The 13317-nt window shown below is 38.4% G+C and overlaps 1 protein-coding gene across 5 annotated transcripts in view; it reads left to right on the top strand.

Annotated features, from left to right (window-relative positions):
* Window positions 1-13317, top strand: part of KIF2A (kinesin family member 2A) — an 80550-nt gene that overhangs the window by 65306 nt on the left and 1927 nt on the right. For 3 of the 5 annotated variants that reach the window (XM_047754442.1, XM_047754387.1, XM_047754274.1), the window contains 3 exons: window positions 4571-4721; window positions 7187-7288; window positions 9688-9823. In XM_047754442.1, the coding sequence (XP_047610398.1) occupies window positions 4571-4721; window positions 7187-7288; window positions 9688-9823 (389 nt within the window). Of the gene's footprint in view, window positions 1-2821; window positions 2936-4570; window positions 4722-7186; window positions 7289-9687; window positions 9980-13317 lie in introns of those variants that run through there. The other 2 variants (XM_047754466.1, XM_047754338.1) reach the window with 2 other exon arrangements.

Raw genomic sequence — 13317 nt, 5'->3', positions numbered from 1 at the left:
AAAGAAGTGATTATCAGGAGCCAGTCTGTTTTTTAATTATTTTGCTATATGCTTAAAATTATTTTTTATAATATTAAATGTTATACATGGGGAATATAGGATTTAAGTAGTGGTAACATGGTTCTTTCTGGTGTTCTGTATGGAATCATTTCTTAAAATATGAAGTACATTTGCATACAGAAAAGTATCTAAAATGTAAGTGAATTATTTAATGAGTACCTAAACGTGAAAATTCCTGTCATCAGACGAGGGAATAGAACATTTCTAGTCCCCCTGAAAATGCCCCATGTGTCCGTTTCTGATCATGAATCCTGAATAACATGCCTAAATCCATTAATTTCTACCCCATTGCCATTGTCCTGACTTGGATGAAATAAATTTCTCATTTTTTTTCTTTCTTTTTAAAAATGGTTTTACTATCTATGACTGTATCCCTGAACAATATAGATACCCGTATTTGAACTTCACATAAATGAGGATTCATGCCATTTGTTCTTTTGCATTTTTATTTTGTTTCAGCTAAAGAGATTTTTTGCAATCATAGTAAAAACTGCTGGAAAGAATAAACCTATTGACCTTTTGTAAAAAGGAATTAAGAAAATAACTTCTTAAAAATATAATAGAACTTTATTTTTAAATTTAATTCCCCTTTCAACTTTGAATTATTAGATCCTAGCTTTATAGTACTTTCAATCAATCTGTGTAGTGAACATTTTTGGTTTTATGGAGTTTGTATCATTAATTTAAAATGCTTCTTATTTCAAAATTGTTCCTAGAAGAGATGAGGAACAGCTTAGTGTAATAAAATATTTACCATGTTGTAGAATTAAAACTCTCAATGTCTTCAAACTTCTGACTGCAAAGAAATCTCCTTAATGTGAAAATGCTGTATCTGGCCACTCCTCTAGTTCATTTAGGTCCAAATAAAATGTTTTAATTTATTATCATGTATGGTGATTCATTTGCAACATCACTAACCATGTGGGACAAATAATTCTTTTATTTCCATATCTCTAGGAATCAAGATTTTCAACCACCCTTGATACCTCATTTGAGGAATATAATTCCTGCATATATTATAGTTTAGGTTGGGCAAGAGGGCTTTGAATAGAGGAAAAATGTGTGGTTGGGGCTAATAGTGGGTCTAAATTATGAGATTCTAAAAGAATAAGAAATGAGGTTGAGAGAAAAAGATCTATTAAGTCAGTGTTAGAAAATGTGTGTAAATAAGCTTTCCAAGTGACTGTAAAGAATAAAAGGCAAATGAATCTGATACTGAACCTTTTGAGAGTAGACATTACCACAGGTCAAAGAAAGATTCTACGTAGAAGAAATTATTATTTTGAGCTATTAAGCAGTAATTTCATTTAATTCAACCTAAGGAAAATAATGAGAAAAACAAAGAATATTGTTAGTATATTGAACTGTTTAAACATTAAGGTTTCTATTCATAGCTAACTAGGTTTGAACCTCAGTTATGCCACATTCTTATTGATTGAACTTGGGTAAGGTACTTTATTGCTCTGAACCAATTTCTCATCTGTGAAGTGGTGATAATAATGTTACTAGATTGTCATAATGACTAAATAATATAATGTCTAAAATTTACTAAACATAATATTTGATATATAAGAAATAGTTAAGGAGTTCCCATCGTAGCTCAGTGGTTAACGAATCCGACTAGGAACCATGAGGTTACTGGTTTGATCCCTGGCCTTGCTCAGTGGGTTAAGGATCCGGTGTTGCCGTGAGCTGTGGTGTAGGTCGCAGACGTGGCTTGGATATGGCGTTGCTGTGGCTGTGGTGTAGGCCAGTGGCTACAGCTCCAGTTAGACCTCTAGCCTGGGAACCTCCATGTGCTGCAGGAGCAGCCCTAAAAAAAGGGAAAAAAAAAGTTAATAAATATTGCCTACTATTATGAAATGAGATTGGCCCAAAGGAGACATAAGGAGTCACAAAGATTGGATCAGAAAAGCCATGATTTGGTTAAATATAACTATTAGAGACCTTGGCAAAAGCACCTTAAATTCCATTGCTAAAGGGTTTTCTTCACCACAGTTCAACTGAATCACCAAACACAGGAAGTTATTTGAGTGATGGTTTTCAGTTTGTTCCAAGTGTGTTTCATAGTTAAGACCATTCCAGGTGCATAGAAAAGAAGTTAATTCATTATAAACAATCGATGCCATTAGGACATCCATTCTCTTGTATCCTGTTTGAAAAGATAGCAAGAGTGTTGAAGGCGCATTTATGCTAATAAAACATTCATTGTGTTGACTACATAAGAAAACTAGTAGTTCCTATTGTGGCTCAGCAGGTTAAGACCCCATCATTGCCTTTGCGAAGATGTGGGTACAGTCCCTGGCTTCACTGTGGGTTACACATCTGTTGTTGCTGTTGCCACGAGCTGCAGCATAGGTCGCAAGTGCAGCTTTGCCATCGCTGTGCCTTAGGCCTCAGCTGCAGTTCCAATTAGATCCCTAGCCTGGGAACTTCGTTCCTTATGCCACATGTGCACCCCTAACAAGAAAAAAGTTAGATGGAGTGATCGTGTAGTTATCAAAGGGGCATTTCAAATTTAGGTGATGGTTTAGTTAAACTTCTATAAAGGATCATGAAAAAAGGAAGGACTGTGAAGCAGAGAATCAGAAGGAATCAAAAACCTCTTCGCATTGATTATTTTTAAAATATTCTAAATACATTGTCACAACAACATTGATCCTTTTCTAAACAAATTGAGTGCTATGTGGAAATTTAAAATATGCATTGCTGTCTTTACAAGAGCATTTTCTTTTAATTTGTTGCTGTTTTGGTGCTGCAGAGTAAAGGAGTTTGGAATTAGTCCATCAGACATTCCCTTCTCACAGGGTAGTGGCAGTCGCCCTGATCTCTCTCCTTCTTATGAGTATGACGACTTTTCTCCTTCAATTACCAGGTCTACTTCATTCTATACCTAAGATGTTTATTTTAATAGTTTGTTTTCAACTGTGCTGTGTATAACTCTTTCATTTATACTTATTTTGTCCTGAGCCATTTTATTTTCATTTTCATTTTGTTTGGCAGGTGGTGGTTATACTGCATGATCTCCATTTTTATGTACTTTATTAATTTATTTGTTTTAAAATGTGATTTAGAATTCAAGCTTCCTTTATCCCCTTCATATTTTTAAGGATGATGTCATCTTTGCATATTTACCATTGAAGGATAATTTTAAATGAAAAGTATACATTCTGTCTGCAGGGAAATCACTAGGATCCTCTTGACTTAAAAAGTTACCCTTGGGAATTCCCATCGTGGCACAGTGGTTAACGAATCCGACTAGGAACCATGAGGTTGCGGGTTCGGTCCCTGCCCTTGCTCAGTGGGTTAACGATCCGGCGTTGCCGAGAGCTGTGGTGTAGGCTGCAGACGCGGCTCGGATCCCACGTTGCTGTGGCTCTGGCATAGGCCGGTGGCTACAGCTCCAATTCGACCCCTAACCTGGGAACCTCCATATGCTGCGGGAGCGGCCCAAGAAATAGCAAAAAGACAAAAAAAAAAATTACCCTTGGAGTTCCCTTCATGGCTCAGTGGTTAATGAACCCGACTAGTATCCATGAGGATGTGGGTTCGATCCCTGGTCTCACTCGGTGGGTTAAGGATCCAGTATTGCCGTGAACTGTGGTGTAGGTCATAGATGCGGCTCGGTCTGGCATTGCTGGCAGCTACAGCTCTGATTCACCTCCTAGCCTGGGAATCTTCATATGCCGCAAGTGTGGCCCTAAAAAGACCAAAATAGGAGTTCCCATCGTGGCACAGTGGTTAACGAATCCAACTAGGAACCACGAGATTGCGGATTTGGTCCCTGGCCTTGCTCAGTGGGTTAAGGATCCGGCGTTGCCGTGAGCTGTGGTGCAGGTTGCCGACGCTGCTCAGATCTGGCGTTGCTGTGGCTCTGGCTTAGGCCGGTGGCTATGGTCCCATTAGACCCCTAGCCTGGGAAACTCCATATGCCTCGGAAGCAGCCCAAGAAATGGCAAAAAAAAAAAAGAGAGACCAAAATAAATAAATAAAGTGTACCCTCTCCCAAATGTGTAAATTTACATGTAATGGGTAAACTTTTTTTAATGATAGACCTTTACAATCTTATAATCTTTATCGATTAGAAATATTATTTCACATATAACTATTTTAACTGAGCCTTATCACTACCCAAGATATGCCTAATGTATTAAATTCTTTGACTTTGGGCAGTGATTCATTTATTGATCTAAGTATCATTGTTAGCATTTTTCTGTTAATATAGTTTAATTCCAACAAGTCTTTTATTTTGAAGTACTAAATCTGCATACTTTATTGATTCTCATTTGTTATGCACAATAATGTGTGAAGTGTTCGTAAAGTTATACCTAAGTAAATTCCTACAGTTAAACACCTAAACATACTTAACAGTATTTGACTGATTTCGATTAGATTTGATCTGGAAAGCTGACATCATCAACATTAATATGTTAGTTGAATTTCTGTTGGCATTTGCTCAAGCCTCTGCATGAGTCTTTGTTAATTTTATATACCTCTTATGTGTTTATAGGGTGAAAGAATTGACTGTGGATCCAACTGCTGCTGGTGATGTCCGTCCAATAATGCATCATCCACCAAATCAGATTGATGACCTAGAGGCACAGTGGGGTGTGGGGAGTTCCCCTCAGAGGGATGATCTAAAACTTCTTTGTGAACAAAATGTAAGTGACTTAATACAGTTGTGATTACCTAATCCTAGTCATTTTATCTATAGCAGAATAAGTGGAAATTATCATCTAAATCAGGGGTCAGCAAACTAAAGCCTTATGGGCCTGCCATCTGTTTTTACAAATAAAGTTTTATTGAAACTTGGCCATGCTCATTCACATCAGTCACTGTATGGCTCACAAGTCCAAAATACGTTATGAAAGTTTGCTGACTCCTGATCCACTATTCTTTTTGTCATATTTTATACTGGTATTAAAATTTGAATTGATATAGGGAAAAAAGAAGTTTAAGAATTGTACATACAGTATATCATATATATAAAACTTAGAACTACAGACACATGCACATGTATTAAAAGAATGCATGAAATATATCAAAATCAGTCAAAATGCTGACACTTGTTAAATCTGGTTGCTTTTATATTTTTGGAATGTTTGGTGACATTTCATAACTTAAATTTTTTCTTTTTATATTAAAAGTGTAGTTGATTTACAAATGTTGTGCCAATTTCTGCTGTACAGCAAAGTGACCCAGTCATACATATATATAAATCTCTTTTCTTATACTCTTCCATCATGGTCTATCCCAAGAGATTGGATATAGTTCCTTGTCCTGTACAGTTGGACCTCATTGCTTATCCATTCTAAATGTAATAGTTTGCATCCGCTAAACTCAACCTTCAGTCCATCCCACTCCCTCCCCCTTGTCTTAATTTAAATTTTTGATTCCTCTGTTGCTCAAAAATAATATATGTCCATTGCACAAGGACAAAGAGGTATAAGGAAATAACAAAAAAGCACAAACACATTTTCACAGTTATTGAACTTCATTATTTAAATGTATAATCTACATAGTTTTGTATCATTCCTCTTCCACTAAGAACCCTATAGTGGCATTTTCTTCTTTTTTTTTAATTTTTTTTTCTTTGTTTTTGTTTTTGTTTTAGGGCCTCACCTGTAGCATATGGAAGTTCTCAGGCTAAGGGTCGAATGGGATCTGCAGCTGCCCACCTATGCCACAGCCATAGCAACACTGGATCTGAGCTGTGTCTTCACTGCAGCTCACAGCAATGCTGGATCCTTAACCCACTGAGCAAGGCCAGGGATCAAAGCCAAGTCCTCATGGATACTAGTCGGATTCTTAACCTGCTGAGCCACAACGAGAACTCCCTCTACTAACATTTTATAAAACAATTTTAAGTGAACTTCTCTATCACTAAAGCCACATTTTGAGGAAATAAATCATTAGATGTTGGGTTGGGAAGAGGCTCAAAACAAAATACAAGGCCAGAGAAGTTTGCTTGATGTAGGATCAAAATATATGTTGTGTACATTATGTCGGTTCTTTGTTGATGAAGTAAAGTTGTGAATTTTCACATTAAAATTCCAGTAAAAACTGGAGGTCCCGTTGTGGCTTATCAGGTTAAGAACCCGACTAGTATCCATGAGGATGCAGGTTCGATCCCTGGCCTCACTCAGTGAGTTAAGTATCTGGCTTTGCCACAAGCTGTGGCATAGGTCCCAGGTGCAGCTTAGATCCTGCCTTACTGTGGCTGTGGCGTTAGGCCAGCAGCTGCAGCTCCAATTCATTCCTTAGCCTGGGAACTTCCATATGGCACAGGTGAGGCCCTAAAAAGAAAAATAAATAAATTAGTTAATTAAAATAAAATTTCTGTAAAAACAAGCAAGCAAATTATATAGTGCCATTCACAACTTAAGATTTAATAAGAGTTGAGACCTTCAGAACACTAAGTTGATAGTCACAGTCATGAAGGATATTGTTTACATCTCTTTTCTAGTGAAAAGAAATTTAAGACAGTTATATGAATTAACTTGTTTGTGAAAAGTAAACAATACTGAAGAAATATTTCAGTATATTTATAAATGTGTTTCTGAAAAGTTGTACCTGAAAAGAGAGGGCTTTTTTAGAGTAATTCTCCAGTAAAGCTTGGGCTAAGTGAAAACTATTCCTTACTGATATTCTTAGGTTTGAGTTGTCTTATCGAGTGTTACATGAAATTCCTTTGACCCATAGAAAGAAATTATGGCTTTGCCTTTCATTTTATATTTTTAGTAGTCTTTTAAACATTCAAGCCTCTCAGTTTGTGTCATTTTTGTAAGTGACATAGGAAAACTTTTTATTATAACATTTGAAATATAAACTTAAGGGAGTTCCTGTTGTGGCTCAGTAGAAACAAACCTGACGAGTATCCATGAGGATGTGGGTTTGATCCCTGGCCTCACTCAGTGGGTTAAGGATCTGGTATTGCTGTGAGCTGTGGTGTAGGTCACAGACATTGCTTGGATCCCACATTGCAGTGGCTGTGGTGTAGGTTGGCACTTACAGTTCTGATTCGAACCCTAACCCAGAACTTCTATATGCCACAGGTGTGGCCCTAAAAAAAAAAGGCAAAAATAAAATACAAACTTGTGTCATAATTTTTAAATTTTGTTTTAAGGAAGAAGAGGTTTCTCCACAATTGTTTACTTTCCATGAAGCTGTCTCACAAATGGTAGAAATGGAAGAACAAGTTTTAGAAGATCACAGGGCAGTGTTCCAGGTAAAGTAAAACAGGATCTTTCATCAAATGTTTCTCTGGAGAAATAAACTAGCAACTTTCATAATTCTTTTGACTATCACACTAATCTAAAAAAATGCTTGTTTACATTTATGTATATATGTATTCATAAGGCATATGACAATAAATTTTGAATAGAATGAATGATGGCTACAATGAATGTTTGCAACTGTGGTGAAAAGACCATTTATTTTCTACTCTTCTCCCACTTTGTTTGCTTTTGCCATTTGTCTGTTTTTAGACGAGTTGAACTTCTGCCCTCCACTTCCCCTTTCTTTATGGTAGGCAAGTTTGACAGTAGTAGAAAAAACTTCTAAAGGGTACCAGAGCAGTTGAGGAAGAGTCATTCTTTGCAGAAAAGGAAGATTGTTTCAGGAGAATTACTGCTGAACCTTGTTTTGGAATCCAGTAGTAGAATTGTGAATGCCTTGTTAGAAAGAGGTGCATGCACTTGTCTTGCTCAAAATAGATTTCTTAGAAAGCATACCTGTGTCCTTACATGATTTGTTTCAAATGATTTAATAAATCAGCAGCTAAAATTAATATGTATAGCCATCTGTACCCTTCTGAAACAAGGTGTCATATAAAGACCATCGTTTGCCACTCTGCTACTTTATGGTGAAGTCTACCAGTGCTTTGTTTATTGGCAGAACTGGGTGTTCTTTTAATCCAGTATTTGTTTTACGGTTCCATTCATTGTTCCTCCAAACTGTGATCTCCATTTCTTTTTTTTCTTTTTTTTTTTTTTTGCCATTTCTTAGGCCGCTCCCACTGCATATGGAGGTTCCCAGGCTAGGGGTCAAATCGGAGCTGTAGCCACCGGCCTATGGCCAGAGCCACAGCAGCAGGGATTGGAGCCGTGTCTGCAGCCTACACCACAGCTCACGGCAACGCCGAATCCTTAAACCACTGAGCGAGGCCAGGGATCAAACCCACAACCTCATGGTTCCTAGTCGGATTCATTAACCACTGTGCCACGGCAGGAACTCCTCTGTTTTTTGTTTTGTTTGTTTTTTAGGGCCACAACTGTGGCATATGGAGGTTCCCAGACTAGGGATCGAATTGGAGCTACAGCTGCTGGCCTACACGACAGCTCACAGCAACACTGGATCCTTAACCCACCTAGCAAGGTAAAGGATCAAACCCGCCACCTCATGGTTCCTAGTCAGATTCGTTTCCACTGCACCACAACAGGAACTCCTGATCCGCCATTTCTAACACTAGGGTTTTTTTTCAAAAATTAAATGTATAGGAGTTCCCGTCGTGGCGCAGTGGTTAACAAATCCAACTAGGAACCATGAGGTTGCAGGTTCAATCCCTGGCCCTGCTCAGTGGGTTAAGGATCCGGCATTGCTGTGAGCTGTGCTGTAGGTTGCAGACGTGGCTTGGATCCTGCCTTTCTGTGGCTCTGGCATAGGCCAGTGGCTACAGCTCCGATTAGACCCCTAGCCTGGGAACCTCCATGTGCCGCGGGAACAGCCCTAAAAAAGGCAAAAAGACAAAAAAAAAATTAAATGTATAGCTGAAGGAAAAGAAAAATATTGGTGTGTGTGTATATGTGTGAACTTTAATTGATGCATAGTTTTCTAATAGATGATTCATGGCCTGGTTATACATTAAATTGCATTGATGTTTGGAAAAGAGAAGTTATATGTTGCATAAAAATAGAAAATGTCCATTTTTATATCCAAAAAATTTAATTTAGAATGATCTTACCTTGTTAATCCATATGATTCAGATATTCTTAAAGAATGAAACTCATAAATTCCACATATCTAAAATCAGTTAAGAATAAAGGCTTTCCTTGAAGTATTTAGGAATAGTAACAAGTAGCTACTATTTAGTGGTTCATTTGACTCTTCTAAAATGGGCTAGCCATTGGTGCCTTATAGTCAAAATGTTGAAGAGCTAATGTTTAGAATTTAGGATTACCTCTTGGCCCAACCACTGAGAGGCCTCAAATTCCAGATGACTTACAAGTTCTAGGTTGCCAGAGGCCTCAAGTTGCAGACTTATTATTACATTCATTCTCTCTTTGTTTTAGGGATAGTTGTTGAGGTTTCTAGATTTACCCTGCTCATTGGTGTGTGTGTGTGATTCTGTTTGATTCATTCCCTCTCCCAAACCTCTGGTGTAAAAATAAGATGAAGTCTTCTTGCTTAGCCTAGTAGTATATCTGTGTTTGTGTTCAAATTTAAGGAAATGTTCCTAATTTTACTTTGTAAATAAAGATATTTTATGGTTGCTAATATTTTAGAGAGCGCCATATTGAGTATGTTTGATTATATATAAAACATAAAATTTGTAAATTGGTTTCTGTCTTAGGGGCTTATTGGAGTGCTGATTTTTTTTTTCCTTTTTTGGGGGGATGTTCATTTTAGGAATCTATTCGATGGTTCGAAGATGAAAAGGCTCTCCTAGAGATGACTGAAGAAGTAGACTATGATGTAGATTCATATGCTACGCAACTTGAAGCTATTCTTGAGCAGAAAATAGACATTTTAACTGAGCTGCGGGGTAATTCTTTTTTCATTTTAGTGTTTGAAATTTGCCTAATATTTGTATGTAGTTCATGGGAAGATTTCATATTATCACTTCAGACATCTGAAGTGAAAAGAGCATCTTGGAGAAGATAAAGACATCTTATGATTAAAGAGGGAAAATATATTTTAACAAGTCTGTACGTTTTATATAACAATTCAGTTTTAGTTTGGTAGGCTGATGCTTTTCAGAATTACTTTCCTTGGTTAGATCCATTCAGGGTCATCTTTCTATATAGCTTCATACATATATTTCCTCTCTGTGAATCTTGGGTCATGTTTTTCCTTTGAACACTTGTTTAAAAAAATGAAGGGGGGAGTTCCTATTGTGGCGCAGCAGAAACGAATTGGACTAGGAACTATGAGGTTGCGGGTTCGATCCCTGGCCTTTTGCTCAATGGGTTAAGGATCCGGCATTGCCATGAGCTGTGGTATAGATAGCAGATGAGGCTTGGATCTAGTGTGGCTGTGGCTGTGGCGTAGGCTGGCAGCTGTAGCTCTGATTAGACCCCTAGCCTGGGAACCTCCATATGCCGCAAGTGCGGCCCTGAAAAAACCAAAAAAAAAAAAAAAAACTTCCAACTTTGCTTATGAAGGGAAGCATGTGGCTCCCCTACATGCTATGTCTTCTGTCTTGGCTTTTTTAATTAACTTATATATGCAGCTTCAGATAAGCATTTTGTTTTTGTTTTTTTGCCTTCTCTAGGGCCACTCCCTCGGCATATGGAGGTTCCCAGACTAGGGGTCTAATCAGAGCCGTTGCCACCGGCCTTCTCCAGAGCCTCAGCAACACAGGATCTGACCGGCAAAGCCGGGTTCTTAACCAACTGAGCAAGGCCAGGAACCGAAACTGCAACCTCATGGTTCCGAGTCGGATTCGTTAACCACTGAGCCACGACGGGAACTCCATAAACATTTATTCTATGTGCTAATTTCTTAGCACATTAGCTGTCTTCATTTATAAGCAAGTAGGCATCTTTGTGTGTATTTGCAAGGTAGCATAGAACCAGGTTGAAATTGCTAGTTTTTAGCACCAAAAAAGCTGCTTAATGTTTTCAATTAGATTTTTTGTAAAGTTGGTTATTCAAAATCATATCTTGTAGAGTCAGCAGTAACCATTTTGCCAGTTTAGAATTGTTTGGGCAGATGTAAAATTTCTAAAATTTGCTTTTGTTTTTTCTGTTCTTCATATTCAAGTCTTGATTTAAAGTGTTTTGGTAGTTCCTGTCAAATCTCAGTGTTAACAAACCTGACTAGTATCCATGAGGACGTGGGTTCAATCCCTGGCCTTGCTCAGTGAGTTAAGGATCCCACAGGATTGCTGTGTCTGTGGTGTAGGCCAGCAGCTGCAGTTCTGATTGGACCCCTAGCCTAGGAACTTCCATATGCTGTGGGTGCAGCCCTAAAAAACAATAAAAAGTGTTTTGATCGTTTTTCTAATCTGTCATAACATACAAAAGCACCTTTTTCTGTATGCATTTTATTCAAAGACAAATCACAATGCATCCTAATTTTTTTTTCTTGGTAAAATGTAGCTTTCAACTAAGTTCACTCATATTTTCTCTGTTCATGTATATCAGGTATATCCGGAGTTCCCATTATGGCTCAGTAGTTAACAAACCCGACTAGAATCCATGAGGACTCAGGTTTGATCCCTGGCCTTGCTCAGTGGGTTAATGATCCAGTGTTGCTGTGAGCTGTGGTGTAGGTTGCAGACTTGGCTCAGATTGTGCATTGCTCTGGCTCTGGTATGGGCTGGCGGCTACAGATCTGATTCGACCCCTAGCCTGGGAATCTCCCTGTGCCGCAGATGTGGCCCTAAAGAGACAAAAAAGTCAAGTATATCCACAACTTTGAAGAAATTACTATCTAATTATTGTATTATTCAGTTCCTTCATAGAAAAATTTTACCATCCAGAGATAATTTTGGTATTCTTACAGATAATATAATAATTTGAGACCTAGTATGCTAGGCAGCAGATCCAGAAGTCCTTAAATTCCTTTCTAAATTTCAGAAAAGTCATATTTTTAAACTTCATACTTACAAAAAGGGGAAGAGATTTCTTTATATCTTATATAAAGATATTTAAAAGACTGTATCTTTTTTTCTGAAAGCCATATAACTTGCACCGTTAGCGCATTTTGTGTGTGTGTTTGTGTTTGTCTTTTTAGGGGCACACCCACGGCATATGGAGGTTCTCAGCCTAGGGGTCGAATCAGAGCTGTAGCCACCAGCCTATGCCAGAGCCACAGCAACGTGGGCTCCAAGCTACATTTGTAACCTCTACATCACAGATCATGACAATGCTGGATCCTTAACCCACTGATCGAGGCCAGGGATTGAACCCACGTCCTCATGGATGCTAGTCGGGTTCACTAACTGCTGAGCCGTGACAGGAATTCCTTCACTGTAAACACTTTTTTTTTTTTTTTCTTTAGGGCTGCATTCAAGGCATGTGGAGGTTCCCAAGCTAGGAGTTGAATCGGAGCTACAGCTGCTGGCCTACACCACAGCCTCAGCAACACCAGATCCTTAACCCACTGAGCGAGGCCAGGGGTCAAACCTGCAACCTCATGGTTCCTAGTCAGATTCATTTCCCCTGCGCCACAACAAGAACTCCTATAAACACATTTTAAATTGGGAAACTATTGGGAGCTGCTGGTGTACAGGACTTAAAAATATCCTTGGTCTCTATTGACTAATGACAGTCCCACCCCAATGTGACAGAAATGTCAATAGACATTACCAAATGTCCCCAGGAAGATGGGGCAGAGGGAGGAGCAAAAATCACTCCCAGCTGAGAATCAGTGTAAAAAGATTTCTCACCTTCACATGTGTTATTTGTGTCTGCCACTTATACTCACCTATTTCTGACTCTTAATAACTGAATCAGTACATGATAGACAGTAAGACAAAATTAAGGCCAAGAAATTTTTGTCCCATAATCTCCCTTTCCCATTGTACCCTTTTGCAATTCCTGATAAGGAAAAAATGAGATTTCTTCTTAAAAATTCAAATAATCTATAGCTCCCTCTGTGGCCTACCGGGATGGGAGGCATCTTGGGAGTGCTGGGATGTAGGTTTGATCCCCAGCCCGGCACAATGGGTTAAGGATCCAGCGTTGCCACAGCTTCAGCTTAGGTCAAGCTATGGCTCGGATCTGATCCCTGGCCCAGGAGCTCCATATGCTACAGGGCGTCCAAAAGTGAAAAAAAAAAAATTTTTTTTTAAGTTTCATAGCTTAAAAAGGTAAAATAAGAATTAAGAGGAGTTCCCACTCTAGCACAACAGGATCAGTGGCATCTTGGGAGCACTGCTGTGCAGATTTGATCCCTGGCCATACGTATGCCAAGGGGGAGCCAGAGATAGCAAAAAAATTAAAAAATAGGAGTAGATATTTCATAATATTGAGAGAAAAAATGTCTTTTTTAACATACATATATAGCCTGTATACACTGCAAAAAGGAATT

The sequence above is a fragment of the Phacochoerus africanus genome, chromosome 1 (genome assembly GCF_016906955.1).
Source record: "Phacochoerus africanus isolate WHEZ1 chromosome 1, ROS_Pafr_v1, whole genome shotgun sequence".
NCBI lineage: Eukaryota > Metazoa > Chordata > Mammalia > Artiodactyla > Suidae > Phacochoerus > Phacochoerus africanus.
This window is presented reverse-complemented; position numbering and strand designations above follow the sequence as displayed.